Genomic DNA, 22,313 nt, shown 5'->3' on the forward strand with positions numbered 1-22,313 from the left:
GCTACTCAAAGATTTGCCATTTCAGATCATGACAAGTGACAAGCCAGTGGGCCAATTATTGTACATGAGTTATATTTTGTCGTTGTCGGGTGGAAACCTTGAATGTCCAAAACCGTTTGTTTTGTATTTATCATTTAAAAAATGATTTAAACTAGTGAAAACAGCCGATCTACAAGCACACAACGCCTCGCAACGCGAGGCGTTGTGTCCTTGTAGATCTGCTGTTTTCACTACTTTTGTGCAACAGCCTTGTATGATGAAGCAGGGCTTTGCTTTGCGAAATAATTTATAAATTTGAAACTTGGAGATACAAGGTTTCTGTCCAACAGTGACGATTTACTTTGTTGGCTGCCCAGCCCCCAAAATGGAACGAAGGCCGACATTTATTTTAATTCCTTTCCTAATGGCCGGCCTGGACTGGCCGGGAATGAACCGGCCGTTCGGGAGTTGTCCCGCTTTTCCCAATGGCCAGCACGTCCCTGGGATTTAGAAGACATTTGTAGAATCAGCCTCTGGCCTTAATGAGTTAAAGATGCTGTGAACATGATATGCATGTTGTTGAGTATCATTATGAAAAGGCATCATGCGTGCAGCGTGGCAGGTTGAGTCGTCACATGACTCTTTGTGAGTGGGTGGTTTGTGTACAACCTTGAATATCTCACAGACAATGCCACGACGGCAGATGTGTGTCCTAGGCCGCCGGGAACACTGTGACGAGGAAGGGGAGTTCCCATGGCAACAGGTGATCAGGGCATTCAAGCTGTGCCTGTTTTAGACCCAGCAGACAGGGAAATCTGTCAAATTACCTTTTAAAGAGCCACCCTACAGTCCTGTAGATCAAAGGGACACTGTTGTCGACGGGGAATCGTGCTTCATGCCTGCTATTTCTCTCAAAGTTCTTTCCACCAATCAACCATTATTAATGTTATGAAATAGTAATTTGAGATACCATGAGCTTGAATGTGTAATTTGAAACCAGTCAAGAGCCAGGGGCTCACCATCTGTGGAAGCAGAACTTTTAATGTACTTTTAATTTTGAGATGGTTGAATTTATTCCATGTTCTAGGTGCAAATTGTACAATAACTGACAAAAAATGTTTAGCTATTAAGAAATTACTAATCCAATGATTAGTATACTTAGGGCTCTATTATGATCCAGGTCTTATGCCTTATGCCTTAACTTCTTTGCCTTTTTTTTTTTTTTACTATTTTTTAAATACTTCAAATGCTGATCTACATCTGCATGTTGTGAGCTTGCAGATCAGCTATTTGAAATTATATGTATACATAGTAAAAAAAAAAAAAGGCAAAGAAGTTCAGGCATAAGGCATAAGACCTGGATCATAATAGAGTCCTTAATATCAATACAATACACACTAATCCCCAGTGTTAACAAATGACTGAATACCTGATCTGTCATTTCATATACCTTATGACCTCTAGGCTAAATTAGTTAAATGCAAGTTACTGTGGCCAATTTTGAGCGGTGCTAGCCACTCCAATACGTGTAAGTCCATGCAAAATGGACAGGCCATCGAATAATTATTACGTAACTGTATGTTCGTTTTCTGATTGGACAATATAATGATGAGACGTCATGTGGGTCTATCATCATAATCAGCACCGCCACACAGTGTGATTCATGCATATGCGTGTAAATAGGTACATATGTGTATGTGCCACCTTTTCGGCTTTGACAACCACTTGGTTCATTGGTCTTCGATGGGGTAGTCACTTGGTCATCACTCATCACACCTTGTACCAACACACTGATACAAGGGCAAGCTGATTAAAATGACTTTTTTCACTTGGACCTCTCAAGCATGGTCTGGTAAGAACATGTGTCCTAACAGACCCTATAGTTAGTAAGGATGACTGACTTGCAGCTTCAATTATGGACATTCTGAGCAAGATGACTGATTGTATGCGTTTTCCTGCTTTCCTTTCTGAGTTCCTCTGAGTTTACAGGTGAAAGTCCCTAATTTATGCCATATGTACAACCAACCTTATATTCCAAATTCAGCATGATCCGTGTCTTTGAGGTAAGACTTTGAGGTAAGACTACCAAGTGTGGATGCTGCTTCAAAACATTTATTATCAATTAACAACACGGTTCTTTGCATTTTATACAACAGAAAAGACAAAGATTTTTGAATGAGCAGAGTACAGAGTACAATATTATTCGGAAGTAAGAAAAGAATCATAGAACATAATAGAACTGTGCTTACTAGCATACAAATGACAGACAGTAATAAAGAGGTGAGAGAATGTTCAGCTTGCTAAATGCACCACATTGTGAACACCAATCACATGCCCTTCACATTGAAAATAAAACGGACAAAAATTATATCCGCAAAAAGTTGAATTCTCAGAGTGCAAAGTACAAAACTCCAACTCCAGAGTCCAGTGTCACATACATTATATTCCATAGTTTCTATACGGTTTTATTTCTTTGTGTAGTACAGTCCTCTATGATAGTTTATTATTAAATACCGAAGTGAATAAAATGCACATCTCTGCCGACCACAAAAAGTAACAATTTAAAACTGTGTGAGTCCATATTCACATGGCGGCCATTTTCATCTTAGTTCATCATTGTATGACATAAGCGCAAAAGGGCCGCTGTGTGTATGTGGTCCGTTACGGAACGCTTTGGAAATCATTATGCATTGGTTACAATATCTTTAAGGCCATTGGTTTCTTATGCGTCACATACAAACATACATTGACAGTGAAATAAATAGTCTTCAAAATAATATGTTGAGTCTTTTTTCATGTAAAACCTCAAGGTGAGCCACACTAAATTAGTGGTATAAGGTTGATAAATATAGCTGATGACAGCGTAGAGCTCATTTTACCTGCTGATGATCTCCATTATGGGCCAGGAGTGCAATCTCTACAACCGTGATTAAACAGGGATGTGCTGGGCCCCTGATTCAGCCCGGGAAAAAAGAGTTGGAGAGGCCCTCATTGCGCGCTATAGCGCTGCTGCTGCTACTCAAAGATTTGCCATTTCAGATCATGACAAGTGACAAGCCAGTGGGCCAATAACTGTACATGAGTTATATTTCGTCGTTGTCGGGTGGAAACCTTGTATGTCCAAAACCGTTTGTTTTGTATTTATCATTTAAAAAATATTTTAAACTAGTGAAAACAGCCGATCTACAAGCACACAACGCCTCGCACCGCGAGGCGTTGTGTGCTTGTAGATCTGCTGTTTTCACTACTTTTGTGCAACGGCCTTATATGATGAAGCAGGGCTTTGGCTTAGCGAAAAAATGTATACATTTGAAACTTGGAGATACAAGGTTTCTGCCCAACAGTGACAATGTTGGCCGCCCCCAAAATAGAACGAAGGCTGACATTTAATTTTTAATTTTTTCCCAATGGCCAGCGCGTCCCTGCTGTGAAATAATACTCTTGCACAGTGACAGTCTGACAGAGTGATCTCACATGTGCATCTCTGTAATCTAGGTCATGCTCTAGTGACCACATGGGGCACTGCTGCAAATCTGACAGATTACAGCATTAACCAACCCATTCCTATCTTCCCAACATTTTACCCTGTTTAGATGCAGTAGGTTTGTGCTTGCCTTATATATCCAGGAATGTAAATATTTATTGGGTTCTTTCATTACAACATAAAATCTAGAAAGGATTTCATCGATAATCCATGTGCTTTTATGTTAAAAGTCATGCCAACAAGGAGAGACAGGGAGTGGGTTGGTATCCTATAAGTGTGGGAAAAGTCTAGTCCTGCAGAAGTGCAAGATCTGTGACCCACAAATGAAGGGGGTCATGGGATGAGAATTAGGGGATTAAGTGAAGGGTTGAAAGACCTGCTCACTCATCTATAGCTGAACGCAAATTGGTGTTGGAGATTATAGAGCTAACAAACGTGCAGGATCCAGTGTTCATTAATTTAACATAGACACACAGGGAGACAACATGACAAAGGCAGGCAATGAGACAACTAAGAATGGCCAATACAATTATTATCTGTGGTAAAGGTAGGTAAAAAACTAAACAAATAATAGAAAAATAAATACATAACTTTCCATATTTGATCAAAATGTTCAGCAGCTACTATCAGCAGGACAGCGTGGACACCAAGAGAGAGAGAGAGTTGGACTCAGAGTCTAAGAGGGTCCACATGACCAGACCCTGTAGTTTCTCCTGAGGATTTAGGGACTGTGAGAGTTTGAGATGAAGTGCACAATGTGCACATCATGCACATGAGTGAGCAAGTCTCATTGGTGGTTGGTGTAGGAATCATGCAACACATTGATACAGTTAGTGTACTGAGCAAGTGATTCGAGAGGAGATGAAGTAGCATGCCACACCCTTTATTAAAAAATTAAGTTGGGCGGAAAAAGATATAGAACAGTAAAACTCTGTCCCAGCCACCATCTCCTGGTTAAAATGTAAGAATCAGGATAGAATTGATTAAAGGTACATTTTAAAGCACCATGTGCCTTGCAAACACACTTGGGTTTATAGAACCTGCAGGAGATGCACTAGAATTGGTTACATCACTGGCAGGAGAGTAAGAATAGTGCTGGCTTGACAGGATACTGTATAGCAGGGTTCCACAATTAGTTTTCCCCAAGGGCCGAATTATGTCTAGGGTACCAAGCCGAGGGCCACAACATTGCAGGGGGCGATGTTGGCGTTCCCGCTACTCCAGCGACAGTTCAGATATCGTCGTTGTCGGGTGAAAAATATGTCCAAAACCGTTTGTTTTGCATTTATCATTTTAAAAATGATTTAAACTAGCGAAAACAGCCGATCTACAAGCACACAACGCCTCGCGTTGTGTGCTTGTAGATGTGCTGTTTTCACTACTTTTGTGCGACAGCCTTGTATGATGAAGCAGGGCTTTACTTTGTGAAAGAACGTACAAATTTGGAGATACAAGGTTTCCACCCGACAACGACGATATACTAGTGTTGTTGCTGCTCTCATACCACCATTATTACTGGGGTTGGTGGGGGCCAGACAGTAGCCCCCCGCGGGCCGCAAATGGCCCGCGGGCCGCCTATTGGGGAACCCTGCTGTATAGTCTACCACAAATTTGACGACAGGAGATATGGGACGGTAATAAAGCTCTCTATGTTCCAATATCACAAGATACACAAGTATGCTTCACAACGTGACAGACAGGGAGCATCCTGGCCTGTGGTGTGCTTACATTTGCAGAGCAAGAGATTTGTGGCAGTACAGGCCTTGTCAGGTCAAAGGAATGAGATGAAGAAGACAGCCGTAATAGCGCAGGAGCAGACAACACAACATTGGCCCACTGTAACAACGATGACATCATCTCTTTCCCACCTGCTCCTCGGCTGTTGGGGCAGTAGAGGGGCTGATGTGGTGGGCGGAGTTGTCCACCTGTCCATCTGGCTGGACAGATTGCACCGTCTCTACCAGACTGCCACTTGGCAGCACCACATACCTGGCTGCCAGGTCCTTGGGCGCGAGCTCCCGCAGGCCCTCCTTACTGTTCCAGATCCCATAACCAAAATACACGCACAAGCCTAGAGAAAAGATTAAAACAAGTCAGGACACGTCGTATAGGGCTGTCACAATTATTACATAATCGTCAATCGCGATTATTTGACATAATCGCGATTATTTTTCATAATCGTCATAATCGTGTCCATGTTGAAAAATGTTCATATGTTTTTTTTAAGTAAAAACATAGTGGAAATAGCAGATCTACAAGCTCACAACGCGTCGCATCGCGACACGTTGTGAGCTTGTAGATCGGCTATTTCCACTATCAATGTTCTTTTTTAAGTATAAAGTTGTCAAATATGTCAGTAATTTCTTTGTATATTATTTAGGTTATGTGTCATATCTACCATGTGCAACTTCAAAGCCTAAAAGCCAAACAGAAATGTAATTCTCAATGACAAAGACACAATTCAATTGTTAATCGCAATTATTTGAGAGAAAATTAATCGTCATGTAAAATGTCATAATCGTGACAGCCCTAGACACGTATAAGTCTGGTATCTGTTGCAATGGCCAATCTAAATGGAAAGAAACTACTTCCACGTTTCCGAATTGTAATCCTGTTGACGGCTGTGGGACTCTACCTCAAATAAATCCTAGCAGAGGTCTTAACCCAAGCTATGTGGTTGTTTCTCAAGGGAAAAGGTTTCAAAGCCCCGTCAGCTATAATACCTACGAGTGCAGCTTGTTAACTGGCAGTAGGCAGACAGATGTGTTTAAATGGTTTACTGGTACAGACAACGCTAAGCTCATACAACTACTTGTAATCACATTTTCCCATGGACCCGCTTTACTGACAGGACATTGACATAATACTTTTCCCATTGTGTGTGTGTGTGTGTGTGTGTGTGTGTGTGTGTGTGTGTGTGTGTGTGTGTGTGTGTGTGTGTATATATTCTATTTAGCTTAAGAAAAACGAGTTTAACATGATGTTGTAAATACATAATTTATAGAATATTTGAACAACTATTATACTTTATTTCCAGACTCGGATAAACTTTTGCAAAGCTACAAAGTATGTCACCTACCTACTATAGGGATTTCTTTTTCTTTTCTTTTTTTAATCAGATGTACTGTATATTTGTACTGCTTGTTTAACACATCTACTGCCTCTTAATCTGAAGGTTGCTTGGTGCCTCGGCGCCACGTCGTTTCCTCCGTCGGCCGCCGCTATTATTTTGAAGGGCCGGAAGGGGGTTGTTTTTGTTTTTTTGGATTATCACTTGACGGCAACGATTACGTCATCTAGTCACATGACAGTGTGGGACAAGAAGAGGAAAGATGGCTGCGCCCTGCCTTGTGCCTTGTTTACATTTAGATCTGCTGCAAAATGTCTCAAAATGGCTATTTTGTTTAAATGAAGTTTCTTTATGGGCCTCTCCATTGACTTAACATTGAGGAGCTTCACTTCGCGTGCACGCCCAACGTGCGTTGTAAACAAATCGCCGACATTACCGATGCGGGCGGGACCGGAGCGACGTACAGTAAGTAATCATATCTTTACTGTATATACAGTAAGATTCACAGTCCTCACCGTCAACGGCGCCATGGTATTAACCCTTTCAATGACAGTCCTCACCGTCAACGGCGGCAGAACAGTTAAGCTGTATACTGAAGTCATAGATCTCTTTTATCTCGCTTCAATAGTTTGGTTAAGTTAACTTGATTTGTACCCATCCCCAATAATTACAAGCTCAAACTCTTTAGAAAATAAGTATGATGGTCTTTGGTGCTACACAATCTGTATCAGAGCGAGTTGGAGCCCCTTACCTACGGCGATCCATACGGTAAAACGAATCCAGGTGAGGTAGCTCAGCTTCAGCATGAGGAACACATTCATGAGAATACTCAAAGCAGGAATCAGTGGGACCAGCGGCACCTAGAAGATGCAGAAACCAAACCATATTTCAATCTAATTTTTTTATCAATGATAAAAAATGCTCTCAACCAGTGTTGATTTCGTCGACTAAAACTATGACGAAAAATGTGTGTCGACTGCGTTTTTTTCACTGATGAAAACTAAATAAAGACTAAATAAAAACTAAGCTGTGATGACTAAAACTAAGACTAAATATATTGACAATTTCGTCAACAAAATAAAAACTAGACTAAAACGTTAGGGAGGGACTAGAGGAGGAGAAAGTAATTTTATGTTTGGTTGCTCTCAGGTGTTGCTTGCTGAAAATAGCTGATCTACAACTTTTAGATCTGCTATTTTCAGCAAGCAACCAAGTGTAAAATCAGTCATTACGATGCCATCAAGGCCTGCCAAAATACATTTTAGTTGACTAAATCAATTGTAGATTTAGTCGCCTAAAATCATATGATATTTAGTCAACTAAAATTAGACTAAAACTAAAACTTTTCAGGTGACTAAATTATGACTAAAACTAAATGACATTTTATTCAAAAGACTATGACTAAAACTAAATCAAGATTTGCTGTCAAAAACAACACTGCTCTCAACTGAATGCTTGAGCTGCACCTACTGTACATAAATAGATACTGTGAGGCTGAATCACACCTACTGTACATACATGTTGTGAAGTTGAAACATACTGTTGTTTCAACATACTGTGAAGTTGTTTACAAAAAGTACAGGATCAACTACTGGAAAGAAATTCTGTTGATGTATTCAATATACCAAACTTAGTTTTGTTTTGCTGTTTGCTCTTATTATATTGTTTGCTGTTATTATATATCCCACTGCATTGTCTGAAGGAAGCCAAACAAAAATACGTTTTACTCTTATGTACCTGTACAAAAGACGTAACAATAAAGTACAACCTTGAACCTTGAATATGGCATATGGCTATTAAGCAGAAGGAACTTCCTTTTCACTGGCTGTTGTATTTACAGGAGATAATATTGGTCCAGTCTGGGCAAACAGAGATGTCTGGCTCTCTGATGTGACTCAGCCACAGCTTTTATCTTTACCCCAATCAGACAACACATTAAAGTGTGAGTGTGATTAAAGTGAGAGAATCGAAGTTTAGTGACTAGTGAGCACATAACACATACACATAAGGCTAAACTCCTTCCCACAGCTGGCCCAGCTTCAAATCCGACCTGAGGCTCTTTGCTGCATGTCATCCCTCTCTCCCGCCTTTCCTATCTCTCTATAAATAGAAATGCTAAATACATTTCAAAAGGTGTCTTGTGTGACTCAGCCTTATTGCTAAGTAATAACATGGTTCTATTTTTTTGTGTCCACTCAGAGCCATAACTTTATTATATGCTCATGCTGTTACATGAGTGTGTACATGAGTGGGTCCCACCAACTGCCAACTGACATCATGCTAACAGCCCATGCTACATACTACTACTGTATGCTCCTATCACATCTAGAAGAGAGGCGTCTGCAACCTTCAGTAGAGATAACGAAAAAGCTAGAAAACATGCAGGCTTATTAACACTTATTTATCTAGGATGGGTCTTAGCAATGTCATACCGTTTACGGTTGGTCCTTAGCAGCTCTACTGGATCATTTGGTGTTATGTGGCTTTTTCAAGTGAAATTCAATGATACTTGTTGAAAGATGTGAGAGCATTACTCATTCAATTTTCCAATCAGTCAAACTAGTCTAATCTTAAGGTGCTCTCCATATGCAGGAGGCAATCAACCTCTCCACATGTAATTAGCACTCGGCACAGCTGTATTTGTAAGATGACTGATGAACTCACCTGGAAGGTTTTATTATTGGTTTGAGGTTCGTGAACCCATATGAGCATGACGCTGAGGACAAAAGCTGAGCTGAACACCACCAGTAAGAGCGTGAAGCTCCATACTGGCAGGTGTAGCTGGTTGGTTCCAAACGCCAGAACAGAGCAGAGGGAAACCGAGCTCACCATCAGCGCTAGAACACAGAAGGCCACCACCTCCCCTGGCTCAAAGTCCCCGAAAACCCTGCCCAGGTACGGTTCCCAGCGGGCCTTCAACTGCCCCACCCCGCGCCGCTCTACCGTTTTCTTCTGCCTTTCCACCAACTGGAGCTTATCCGAGAAAGACTCGTATTCCTTCAGCTCCCCACTGTCCTCGGTTATGTTCTGAGCCTCTGACGCAGCTGGAGATGGCTCCAGGTTGGGGTTGGGAGACGTGGAGGAGGTCCCCTTGGAGCTGGCTTTCTCTTTCTCCGGCTGGAAGCGAAGCACGATAACGCTGGCCGCCACAAAGGTGTAGGCCAGGAGAGTGCCAATGGACAGGAACTGGACCAGGGCTTCCAGGTCAAAGACCAGAGCCATGGTCGCCATGAGCACTCCAAACACGAGAATAGCATTGACGGGTACTTTGGTGACAGGGTTGACTCTGGCAAACACGGAGAAGAACAGTCCGTCCTCTGCCATAGCATAAACGATCCGAGGGAGGGAGAAGAGATTACAGAGCAGCACTGTGTTCATGGCTGGAGATGGGGAACACAAAGTTAACATTAGCACATGCAAATGATGAACATACATGCATTGTCAAACGTATCGTCGTTGTCGGATGAAAACCTTGTATGTCCAAAACGTTCCTTCTTCATTTATCATTTTAAAAAGGATTTAAACTAGTGAAAACAGAATCTACACAGCGCCTCGCACCGCGAGGCGTTGTGTGCTTGTAGATCTGCTGTTTTCACTACTTTTGTGCGACGGCCTTGTATGATGAAGCAGGGCTTTACTTTGTGAAAAGACTTACACATTTGAAACTTGGAGATACGAGGTTTCCACCCGACAACGACGATATGTTCACTATAATATAGTGTCATAGCATGATTAGTACACTATAATATTTTAAAGCAGGGGTCTTCAACGTTTTCAGGCCAAGGACCCCTTAGTTGAGAGAGAGATGAAGCAGGGACCCCCACAACCTTGTCATAGATTCCATATAGTTTCATTGTTTGACAGCATGATCATCAGTATATTTTGGATTCATGTTAATGTGGGTTTTCAGATATTTAACCAATTGAACCTTCAATACTTACTGTAATAAACTTGACCTTTCACTGTACTTAGTCTGCTCTTTTCCCCCTCCAAAGCTCTTTGCCAAAAATAGCAGATCGAGCTTGTAGATCGGCTATTTTTGGCTAAAGTTCTCAGAATATGGACGCTAGGGTTCAAGTGGTTAATAAAGAGAAAAAGAAAATCTATCATACAAAGATTTGGAGGACCCCCTAGGGGTCCCGGACCCCCTGTTGAAGACCCTTGCTTTAAAGGGTAAAAAGGCTCCTCAGGACAAAACTGAAGCAATAAAAAGACAGATGATGATGATTATTACTAATATATTATAACCTTGCAGAATGTGTATGATCTATGTGTAAAGTAGCTCTACACTGTTGCATTGTGAGGTCTGTTACTCTGTTTGTACAGTTACAGTGAAAATATGCATACATTTCCATGCTGCTGGTGCATTCGGCAAATAGTTTGCTTTTGATCTATCGCTTACTAGGGCTGTCACGATATGACATTTTACATGACGATTAATTGTCACTCAAATAATTGGCGATTAACGATTTAATTGTATTTTTGTCGTTGACAATTACATTTGTTTGGCTTTTAGGCTTTGAAGTTGTACATGGTAGAAATGACACATAACCTAAATATACAAAGAAATTACTGACATATTTGACAACTTACAACTTCAAAAATAACTTTGATAGTGGAAATAGCCGATCTACAAGCTCACAACGCGCCACGATGCGGCGCGTTGTGAGCTTGTAGATCTGTTATTTCCACTTTTCGACATTCACGATTATGACGATTATGACAAAATAATTGCGATAATGTCAACGGATAGGGCCACTCACCACAAATGGAACCGACTGCCACAATAATTCCAGCCCAACTGTATCCCCGACGAAAGAACGCATCTGAGAGAGCCGAGTTGGGGTCCAGCGTGTGCCAGGGCACCATGAGCGTGAGCACGGCGGAAACCAGGATGTAGGCCGCCGTCGCCATGCCCAGGGAGATCGCGGTGGCTATGGGAATGGCCTTCTGGGGGTTCTTGGCCTCCTCGCTCGAGGACGCGATAACATCAAAGCCCACGAATGCATAGAAGCAGGTCGCCGTGCCTGCCATTATACCCGAAAACCCAAAGGGGGCAAAGCCTCCTTCCTTCGCGCTCCAGTTGGCAGGCTCGGCCAGTATGAAGCCAAAGACCAAGATGAAGCATATGACCACCATACTGATGGTGGAGAAGATGTGGTTAAGGTAAGACGACACTTGAACTCCAAACGATATGAAACAGCTGGCTACTATTAGAATCCCTGCTGCCAGCAGGTCTGGATAATGGGCCAGGAAGGGCACGTTCCATCGGAAAATGTGCGTCTCGGTGTAGTTCTGGATGGCGTGATTAAAAATGGAATCCAAATAACCACTCCACGCGCGTGCCACGGCGGCCCCGCCGATCATGTTCTCCAGAATCACGTTCCAGCCAATGAGGAAGGCCCAGATCTCCCCTACGGACACATAGGTAAACATGTAGGCGGACCCTACTTTGGGAATGCGTGCTCCAAACTCGGCGTAACAGAAGGCGGCCAATAAGGAAGCGATGCCCGCGAACAAGAAGGATATGAGGACGGCGGGTCCCGTCAGGTCTTTTGCCACGGTGCCCGTGAGGACATAAAGCCCAGAGCCCACCATGCCGCCGACGCCCAGCATCGTCAGGTCCAAAGTTCCGAGGCAGCGCTTCAGAGACGTGGCCATCACGTCGTCGTCCAGAGTCTTGAGTCTGTTCAGCCGCTGGCAGAGGCGCACCGCCGGGGCGCAGCCGGTTGCACAGGTCGCCATGGCTACAGAGTGACACGCTGTAGAGCAGCTGGGCAGGATGGTGTCACAGTGTTCAAACTGGGTCCATCATTCCCTTTTTTTTTGGTTGACCTGCAAAACAGAGCACACATAAGACAGACCATACATGGGCAACTGGCGGCTTCACTTAATGCGGCCCGCAGGTTAATACTGGAATACCGATATATCATTGATTTCAGCTGTTACAATTCCAAACATGACCTGCTTTAATTCTGTCCGTTTATATTAGTAGCTTAATGACTAGTATTAAAATGTGTTTTTTTTATGTCCAATGTATTTATTTGTATTTAAGTTCATAAAGTTAACATGAGTATATAACTAAATGTGTTTGAATTTAATTCAAAATGTTACATTTCAGGATTCCAATTCAAAAAATAACAAAAAATAATTCAGGATTCCAATTCAAAAGAAGCAAAAATAGCCGATTTACAAGCTCAAAACGCATCGCAGCGCGATGCGTTTTGAGCTTGTAGATCTGCTATTCTTGCTTCTTTTGTATGAGATACTAGAATGACAAAGTAGGACGTAGCAATATGCAATGTGGCCCTCTGGAGTGAAGATGGAAATATAGTGGCCCTCGCCATCATCAAAGTTGCCCACCATGAGATAGACAAATAGATAGACTGCCATATATCACTAGTGGAAAGCAATTTCAAGTTTATGTGCTTTGGTAATAGGTTTGATCAAATCAAACCATGTGAAATAAAATAATCAAATCAAAAACATGTGAAATCAAAAGCTCGTTCAAATCCAGTATACGCCTTTAGATTTGAGACATTTTGTTGACTTGCTTTTCCGGAGCAACAGTTAGTGGGGAGGGGTCCTGACCGTCCTGCATTTTAAACATAACACTTTAATATAGGACAAATGGCTCTGTACACATAACAAGTGTGCAATCTTCGGTTTACATGTCAGTCTCTTTTATCATTTTATCCAACCTATCCTGTGGCCAATGGGACATCAGACTAGGCTACTTGATATGACAATTATCCCCCCCTCCCCCAAAAAATAAAAGAAAAAAGGTACTCCATTCCATACCTTTACTTTTAACATGTAGTCCTTCCATTAAATTGTTCATAAAGGCTTATAGCCTATAGCAGGAGTGCCCACACTTTTTTGAGAGCCTAAAATTACCATCTCAACATGATCTACCCACCTCAAAAACAATGCACCTGAGGGGGCTTTGGAATAGTGGCACTGGCGTTACAAAGACAAAGAAATGGGAAATAGTGGGGGGAAAGTCTTAGGTTAGTCTTGTGTTTTCAGGTTCTTTGTAATGCTACTGACTCTTGAAAACAAAGCTTTGCATCAGGGAGGTTTGCCTTTAGAAACCATGAAGGGAGCTGACAGGCCCTTCTTGATGTCAATCAATCAAGTCACCTCAAATCTAATGACCAAAAAGAGGGGTTTTGTGATCTTTGTTTATAAATATTTGTCTTTATATTTTAATATATTTTAGGGGCATGTCATATGGTCTTACTCACGATCTACTTTTTGGGCACGCCTGGCCTATAGTATACACTACAACGTGAAGCAGCTATATGAGCCTTAACTATTTTACTACTTCAATAATGCCACTTATCAGAGAATAAAACCACTATTTACATAACAGCTTGGTTGTATTTTTTTATTACAGCTCGTTTTACAATAGCCCATTATGTAGAAATCCCTTCTGTTCATTATAGCCTCGATAGATTTTGTGGGGCTTTAGAATGTTCTCTTCTTGTAGAAGACAAGACTCGGGGTAAGCTCTAGTCCATAGGCTCTATAATCAAATAAACTCAGGACACGTCATCTAATTTATGGAAAAGATGGGCAAATATACAAAAAGAGCCTTGTTGAAAGGCTGTCATGTGGCTGCTCTGTCAGAAGTAACCTAAGGAGTAGCTTCCCCGGCCTCCAGGCAGTGGAGTAAAGTAACGAAGTACATCTACTCAAATACTGTAGCCGTACAATTTTGAGGATTTTGTAGGCCTACTTTACTTGAGTATTTCAATTTCCAATACTTTTACTTCTACTCCTCTATATCTCGGATCCAAATATTGTATTTTACTCCACTATAGGTCCTACATATATTTGAAAACTTTAGTTAGACCTACTAGTTACTTTGTAGATTTGGTATCAAAAAACATACATTGTCCACTTCAACCCTATACAAAACATTTCTTCTCTTTTCGAAAATAGCTGATCTACTTTTTATACATTTGAAAACGTGTGAAATGGGACATTCTACATAATGAGTAGACTAGTTAAAGTAGGTCCACATTTTGATACCAATACTTTTGTACTTTTTACTCAGGTACATTTTTAAATCCAGAATCCTATACTTACAGAGTATTTCTTCTGCAGTATTGATACTTAAACTTACATTTAAAAAAATGTGAGTACTTTTCCCACCACTGGTCAGAAGTAAGAAGTATAGCCTCCCCTCCGGGCCTGGTTATCAGGTAGCCTACAACAGTAGGACAACAGTGCTCGGTAGATCAGATCATCCTGGTCTTTGGGATGCAGCGCTTGGTGGGCATATGGCGTCTACATGATGGCTTGTGATAATTACGTAATGCTTTATTCCCATCTTGAAATAAAACCATCGCCGCAAAACTAAAACTGACCGATATAGACCTACGTATCAAAGACATTCTCCTTATTCTTCTCGTTGAAGTAGGTCCTATAATAAAACGGACGGAATAGAAAGGACGGCGATAGGATGCGCCGGCTGCTGTATTATGAATAATGTATAATAGGCTATAAAACAATGGAAACGGCCGTATATAGGATACTTTTCCTTCGTCGCGTTTACGTCCCAAGACGCTTAAAATTATGCTTTTCAATTCTAAGTAATTTTAATTGTGAATGGATTTCACTTTAGCTAGTTGGGGGTCTTTAATGTGAAAAATGTAATAAAAAACAAGTAATCTCCAGAGCAAACCTATAGTAGTAACAAATAACGTAAATATATTACAATAAAAGGAAATAAGAGTATATTTTACCGTTATTGTTGAATGTCTCTCATTCGTATTGCAGGTCCAGGATCATTAACAACATCCACATCGTCTGATACAGCAGAAGGTGCGACTACACGACCCAGCCAACATGGGAGTCGAGCAGGTTCTTAAAGAGACAGTAACCTTTGCTTTTTTCTTCAATCACTGGTTCCCAAACCCAGGGTCGCGACCCATTTGTGGGTCGCGGACAGATTTTTATGGGTCCCTTAATTTTTGTTTCCTACATTTTGTTTTTAATTACCATTTTAAAACATTTTCAAAAAACATTCCCAAAAAAGCCAACATTTTCATGAATAATAAAAAAAAGCAATGATTTTAAGTAATTTCATTAATAAATAAAATAAAAATTAAAATAAATATTCCATGAATTATAAAACAAATGTAGAGAAAGTAGTGAAAAAAGCCGACCTACAAGCTCACAACACAGCACCAAGCGACACGTTGTGTGCATGTAGATCTGATGTTTTGGGTCCAGGGCAAATGTCTAATTTCTCTTTTGGGTCACAAAGCTAAAAAGTCATTCAAAAGATTCATGCAGCCGCTTGGGCAACACCCGTTCTATGGAATTGGGAACGCCTTTTAATAATCATATATTTAAATAAATAAAAACTTTAATAACCTTGATGATAGATGATGTCTCTTGTGGCCTAGCTGTATCCAATACTTTTCATTCAGCACAGTCACAGAACCGGCATCTATCAGCAGGGACGTGCTGGGCCCCTGATTCAGCCTGGGAAAAAAGGTTGGAGAGGCCCTCATTGTGCGCTATAGAGAGAGATCTCTCTCTACAGCACTGCTGCTACTCAAAGATTTGCCATTTCAGATCATTACAAGTGACAAGCCAGTGGGCCAATTACTGTACATGAGTTATATTTCGTCGTTGTCGGGGGGAAACCTTGTATGTCCAAAACCGTTTGTTTTGTATTTATCATTTAAAAAATGATTTAAAACAGCCGATCTACAAGCACACAACGCCTCGCGGTGCGAGGCGTTGTGTGCTTGTAGATCTGCTGTTTTCACTACTTTTGTGCAACGGCCTTGTATGATGAAGCAGGACTTTGCTTTGTGAAAAGATTTTCAAATTTGAAACTTGGAGATAGGTTTCTGCCCGACAGTGATGATTTACTTTGTTGGCCGCCCAGCCTCCAAAATGGAACGAAGGCTGACATTTTATTTTTAATTTTCTTCCTAATGGCCGGCCTGGACCGGCCGGGAATGAACCAGCCATTCGGGAGTTGTCCCGCTTTTCCCAATGGCCAGCACGTCCCTGCTCTTGTGGCCTAGCTGTATCCAATACTTTTCATTCGGCACCAGTCACAGAACCGGCATCTATCAGAACTTTTAATTGTGCTTTTCACCTGGTTGGGCAATGGGCAGACCACAACAAGCACCAAGAGGGAACCTTTTTTTGCAAGTTTTTGTATTTATTATGAAAATCATGTTTCCTCTTATTGCGATGCAATACATCCTGCTAATACTGCTGATCAGAAATGGAGCAATTTGCTTAACATTTCATAAATAAACTCTGCCGAAGAATTCCATACAATTGATGGGAATTGTAACAGAATATTTACACAGAACAGTTAGCTCACCCACTGTGTTGACTTAGCAAGGAACGTCTGTAGGGAACAAACAAAAAACAACCCTCTGCTGAAGAAATACAAGGAATCAATTAATATATATTTCTTTCCTTCTAATTAAAAATAAAATAAAAACAAAAATTATCAGGTTGTCTTGCTCAACATTCTCAACAACTTTCTTTCGGTCAGGCCAGGGGATGGGCAGAAGCAGCCCAAGCCTGGCCACTTAGTCAGTTAGGAATGCTTGTGTACTGTCTGTGGCTGTGTCCATTTTACGGTATGTTTCCTTTTGCTCCCGTGCTGCTTGCCATGTCCCTCAGGAAACGCTCCCTGACTGTGTCTCCTTCTGTTGAAGCTTGAGGATCAGCTCAAGTAGATTCATTTGCATTGTCAACTCCTAAAATCAAACAGAGAAACATGACACCTCAGAATCATTACAGTTTAAGGCATCTATCGCCATCTGCTGGACTTTTGTCTGTATAACAAACCATACATGTTTATGACACCTAGGAGCCATTAGTTCAATAAACCATATATCCCACACACACATTATATAGGGTTTCCTGCAGGAAAAAGGCTTGGCCAGATGCTAGGGTAGGGGAGGACTCTGGTGTGTGCGTTCATTCTTATTTTTGCCTTCAACATAGGAGAAGTTGCTTAAACAAACACAGGAATTTTGCATAATTTTCAAGTCAGTCAAGTAAGTCAAGCCAAGGCCCGCCTGGTCAATAAAGCGCTGCAGGAAACCCTGCTATATGTACATAGTACATACTATCCCATCTATCCATATGTGTGTGTGTGTGTGTGTGTGTGTGTGTGTGTGTGTGTGTGTGTGTGTGTGTGTGTGTGTGTGTGTGTGTGTGTGTGTGTGTGTGTGTAAGAAAGAAGTGGGATCATGATGGATGAATTAGGGACCAAGGAGGTGGGAGGTGAGAAGTGAGGCAAGGAAGGGGAAATTGGTTATGGGAGGCTTGCTTAGGGAGCTATAGTCAACTTTTTCTTGAAAAACGGATGCTAAAATAAAAATAATGTTTAGAAAATATTTTATAAAAAAATAAGCTTCATATATGCGTTAGACTAGGATGTAAACAAAGTGTCGGCCCGACAATGGCCAAAATGATAATTTTATCATTATTTTACGCTTTTTGTGGTCAATTGAAACACATATATGAAGCTTATTTTTTTATAAAATATTTTCGAAACATTATTTTTATTTTAGCATCTGTTTTTCAAGAAAAAGTTGACTATAGCTCCTTTAAATAAGTTGGAATGGAAAATGGAAATTGAAGGTGTGCTTGTGGTGTGGTTTGTTTTCTTCTTCTTTTGGCCCTCAAACCCGCGCTGCACTGTCATGCTACATTGGAGCCTAGCTGCCCGGATCCCTACGCCAGTCGCCCAGGCCGTTTTCTCTTATACCTTTTGTTATAACTTCCTTTTAAATGGCTGACCTGGGGATTGGTGGTAATGAAGAAACATGGCACCCCAGCTTTCTCCAGGGTGTTCTGCTGGTCTAACACCTTTTGGTCCATTTCAGCCACAATCTTCTTATCCATCATTTTTTGCTCTTCTCTCACACGGTTTTCTAGAGCCTGGTAGGACAACACACAACCTTTTCAAACATTTACATAGCACTTTACTATGAAACATAAATGAACAGGTGGCTAAATAATAACATGAAAAAGGTGTTACAAAATGTGTTGAGAAAAGACCAGTAAGAATAATAATAAAATAATAAAAACAGCAGCACATTTCATAGATTGGATGTGTTCGCCAAGACTGCCATCTTCAGCAGTTTTAGTTTGACTGCTCAAGGACTGGACATATTAGTCAAAACACATCCCCGAAATGAGAATGCAATATATTATATTAGGTTTATTGAGTGTGCTGGAACGTTTTTCTTAAAGCGCTACAGCAGCCATTATGCTATGTTTCATAAAAGTGAGTTGAGCACATCTTGTGCTTTGGACTCTAAAAATTGGCAAATGCCATGACAGAAATGGCATTATGACCTTTTTGTTGTGGAACTTGGACTTCAGTTTTGTAATAGAGGATATATATGCTCAGTTGTATATCTGTCTGTCATTCAATGTTATATGAGATACATGAAGGTTTCCTTTACTACTGTCATGAAACTGTACATTTTCCTATGCAATCTTCGAATAAAGTTTTCAATCAATCAAAACAACAGACTCCGATGTTGGTCCTGTGAGTGGCACCAACGGTGCATACTACTCACAGTTGGTCCTGTGAGTAGCACCATTATCCATTATTATGCTTTGCCTCAGCCTTTAGCCGCTAACGGCTGAGGCAAAGCATCATTAAGGTCAAGGTGCGATCCTCCAAATCTTTGAATGACAGCACAGATCTAATCTTGGGAGCATTTGGCAGCTGGGAAAAGTGAGTAAAAGCACTGCAAAGTGCAATGCTTGACAACACTGAGGGAGACCTATTTGGTTGAAATGCGTTCGCTGCTCAGTCTGGGTGATGTGAAAATGTATTGAGTGCTGGCTGTTTTATCTTTTTCATGAAAGTTATAATGAACCAGTGATTTGCATTCAGATTTCTGATGTATTCATGATATTGGATGCTATAGTGAATCTGTGCACAGCTAAGCAGAGCACACATTATTGCGCCCAAAGGTCGCAGTTTAGTATGTAAAACGGCACATCATGTCTCCGTCCGTCCGGATGTGTGCGCTTTTTTACGGTCTATGGGTTTGGCGCTTTGTAAATAATCCCCTTTATGCCCATATATGGAGATCCCTGATGTCATCAATATTAAGCCCATATCTAACATATAGGCCAACACCGGCCACATACCACACTAACAGAATCTATTGCCAAGACAGCCCATATCTGTGTGGCTGGTTCTACAGACAGGGATCTCCCTGTATGGGCATAAAAGGGATTGTATGTATGATGTCAGTCAGATGTCATAGGACTTTCACAAAACGAATAACTGAGTAAGCATGTTTGGGCTCTCACAGCATATCTCCATACAGTACATGGATCTCCATATATGGGTACCAAGGGTCTCCATATATGGGTACCAAGGGTCTCCATATATGGGTAACTAGTCCAATATACATCACTGGCCAGATGGCCAAGACATGGCACAACCTCGCTTGTCGCCCTGGCCTGAGGCGTCTTACTAGTACAGTAATAGAGTAGTTATATTCCATGAAATGAGCACATTCATTAGTAAAAAATGTCTTACCTCAACCTCTGCTTGTTGACTTGATTTGACAATTGCAAGGTTGTGGGACTTGCAAACTAGCAGAGCCTCTTTGTGCTTACGTAACAATTCTTGCTTGAGAGCTGAACATAAAACAAAATGAGGACATTTACGGTAGCCAGATAAGTCGACCTCTTTCAAAGTCGACCCAGACTCTTTTCCCAACGGGTCTGTGATTTGAATAAAATCAAATCTGTGCTTCTGGGGGTCCCTGGAACAAAAAGGTTAGCAATAGGGTTCCATCCGTGGAACAAACTATTTTGAGATGGGGATCCACGGCCAAAAATACATTTTGGGGGTCCTTAACCACTGATAGGCACATTCTACAAATGTCTTCTAAATCATAACAATGTTCTGAAAAAAAACTTATGTGGCCATCAGTGTTTCTCAAACTTTGTCATGTGAAGGACCCCCAGAATGATATGTATTTGGCTACGGACCCCCATCACAAAATATTTTGTTCCAGGGACCCCCAGAAGCAAATATTTGATTTTTGTCTATTCTGCATCTAGCTAAGGCCTCAGACCCGTTGGGAAACGAGTTTGGGGTCGACTTTGAAAGAGGTCGACTTTTCTGGCATTCACATTTACAGCCACAGCTCAATTTACAAATCTATTAATTTCTAAAGTGAAAAAAGTGAACAAACCTTGATGTTCACCATGTAGTTTTTGCCTCTGATTGTACAAATTTCTTTCTGTAAGATGTTGAATGTCCAAAAGTCCCTGGACTATTTCATACACAGTGCCATCTATGAGAGCCAAGGCCAGGTCACTGAGCGTGTTGTAGGAGAGGCGTTGCTGGAAGGAGCTATTAAACCACAAAGCACAAATACATTCAAATCTACACAATCTTAAAACATATTCTGACAAGAGTTCACACTTTCCGAGTTATTGCCAACATTATTAATTATAATAATTATTGTTACTATCCAGGAGACACTGGGCAGTAATATACAAAAAGGCTTGTGACCTGGGCAGATCTTTGACAAGGGTTTGCAGTTCAGACAGCAAGTAGTAGTGTCTCTCCTGCTGTTTGGTAGAATCTCCTTGTCCGTCGGTTACTCCTGGATGTGGATGATACACCTCCATCATATTTACGATGAGAACACAAACCAAAGGTAACGAATAGTGTTTGTTTACAGCTAGTGCATTTGACGGCATGTACACACAGCTCAACGTTAAGCCTTTTTAACCCGTTCGACAACAAATACACTTGTATTGATCAGTACTTGACTAACATTATGGTGATCATAGATCATATCCCAAATGTAAGCCTTTAAAACAAGTTCGAACTGAAGAAATCAATGTTATTCCTGGTCTACTCATTTTCAAACAGCTTCGCTTCGCCCAATGTAAACCATAACGCGCGTCAAGTCGAAAGAAAGTGGACAATTGACTTCCGGTTAGTGGAATTCAAAATAAAAGCTCTGTCTCTCTGTACCATACTCTATGCTCTGTACTGTACATACACACACACACACACACACACACACACACACACACACAACACACACACACACACACACACACACACACACACACACACACACACACACACACACACACACACACACACACACACACACACACACACACAGAGAGAGAGAGAGAGAGAGAGACACACACACACACACACACACACACACACACACACACACACACACACACACACACACACAGAGAGAGAGAGAGAGAGAGAGAGAGAGAGAGAGAGAGAGAGAGAGAGAGAGAGAGAGAGAGAGAGAGAGAGTGATACTTTTATCAGGCTTGCTTTATTAGCATTGAAAAATGATGGTACAATTTCATCCATTAAAACAAGTAGTAGGCCTACATCTATGGCCTACAACCTACATAGGCTACATTGATTTTAGCTGAAGAAATGTAAGACCTATCTTTAATAATAACCATGAATTACTAAGTGATTATCTGTAGCCTACTGCAAGTGAGGGGGTAAGGGTTGTGGGTCCTCCCCCAGGAATATATAGTTCGCTTGACTGGTGTGTGGTTTGTTTGACTGCATGACTGACAGATGGGAGACAAGCAATCAATGCAATTACTCAAAGGAGTAACAGAAAGGGGTTTCAATTCCATTATATGGACACATGTGACAATGATTCTTGTCAATAACTTACATTTTACAACCTGGAGCCATCAGAAGCCAACTCCCCCATGTGTCCCATGTGGCTCTCAGTCTCCCCT

The 22,313-nt window shown here is 41.3% G+C and overlaps 2 protein-coding genes across 2 annotated transcripts; both read right to left on the minus strand.

The window, feature by feature from the left end:
• Nucleotides 1-5,316: 5,316 nt before the first annotated feature.
• On the minus strand, nucleotides 5,317-12,278 carry slc7a4 (solute carrier family 7 member 4; the record flags this gene model as incomplete). Its single annotated transcript, XM_080738967.1, has 4 exons — nucleotides 5,317-5,534; nucleotides 7,285-7,393; nucleotides 9,198-9,913; nucleotides 11,297-12,278. 4 exons carry the CDS (start codon nucleotides 12,276-12,278, stop codon nucleotides 5,317-5,319), a joined length of 2,025 nt encoding a protein of 674 aa, XP_080595093.1.
• A 4,496-nt stretch (nucleotides 12,279-16,774) lies between these two features.
• Nucleotides 16,775-21,449, minus strand: dgcr6 (DiGeorge syndrome critical region gene 6). Its single transcript, XM_080738269.1, has 5 exons — nucleotides 21,085-21,449; nucleotides 20,762-20,922; nucleotides 20,098-20,198; nucleotides 18,330-18,470; nucleotides 16,775-17,278 (listed from the first exon to the last, which is right to left on the minus strand). The coding sequence occupies exons 1-5, from the start codon at nucleotides 21,273-21,275 to the stop codon at nucleotides 17,198-17,200; spliced, it is 675 nt and encodes a 224-aa protein (XP_080594395.1). The 5' UTR covers nucleotides 21,276-21,449; the 3' UTR covers nucleotides 16,775-17,197.
• Between the last annotated feature and the right edge of the window lie 864 nt (nucleotides 21,450-22,313).

This window comes from Nannobrachium achirus, assembly GCF_963921795.1.
Source record: "Nannobrachium achirus genome assembly, chromosome: 12".
NCBI classification, from domain to species: domain Eukaryota; kingdom Metazoa; phylum Chordata; class Actinopteri; order Myctophiformes; family Myctophidae; genus Nannobrachium; species Nannobrachium achirus.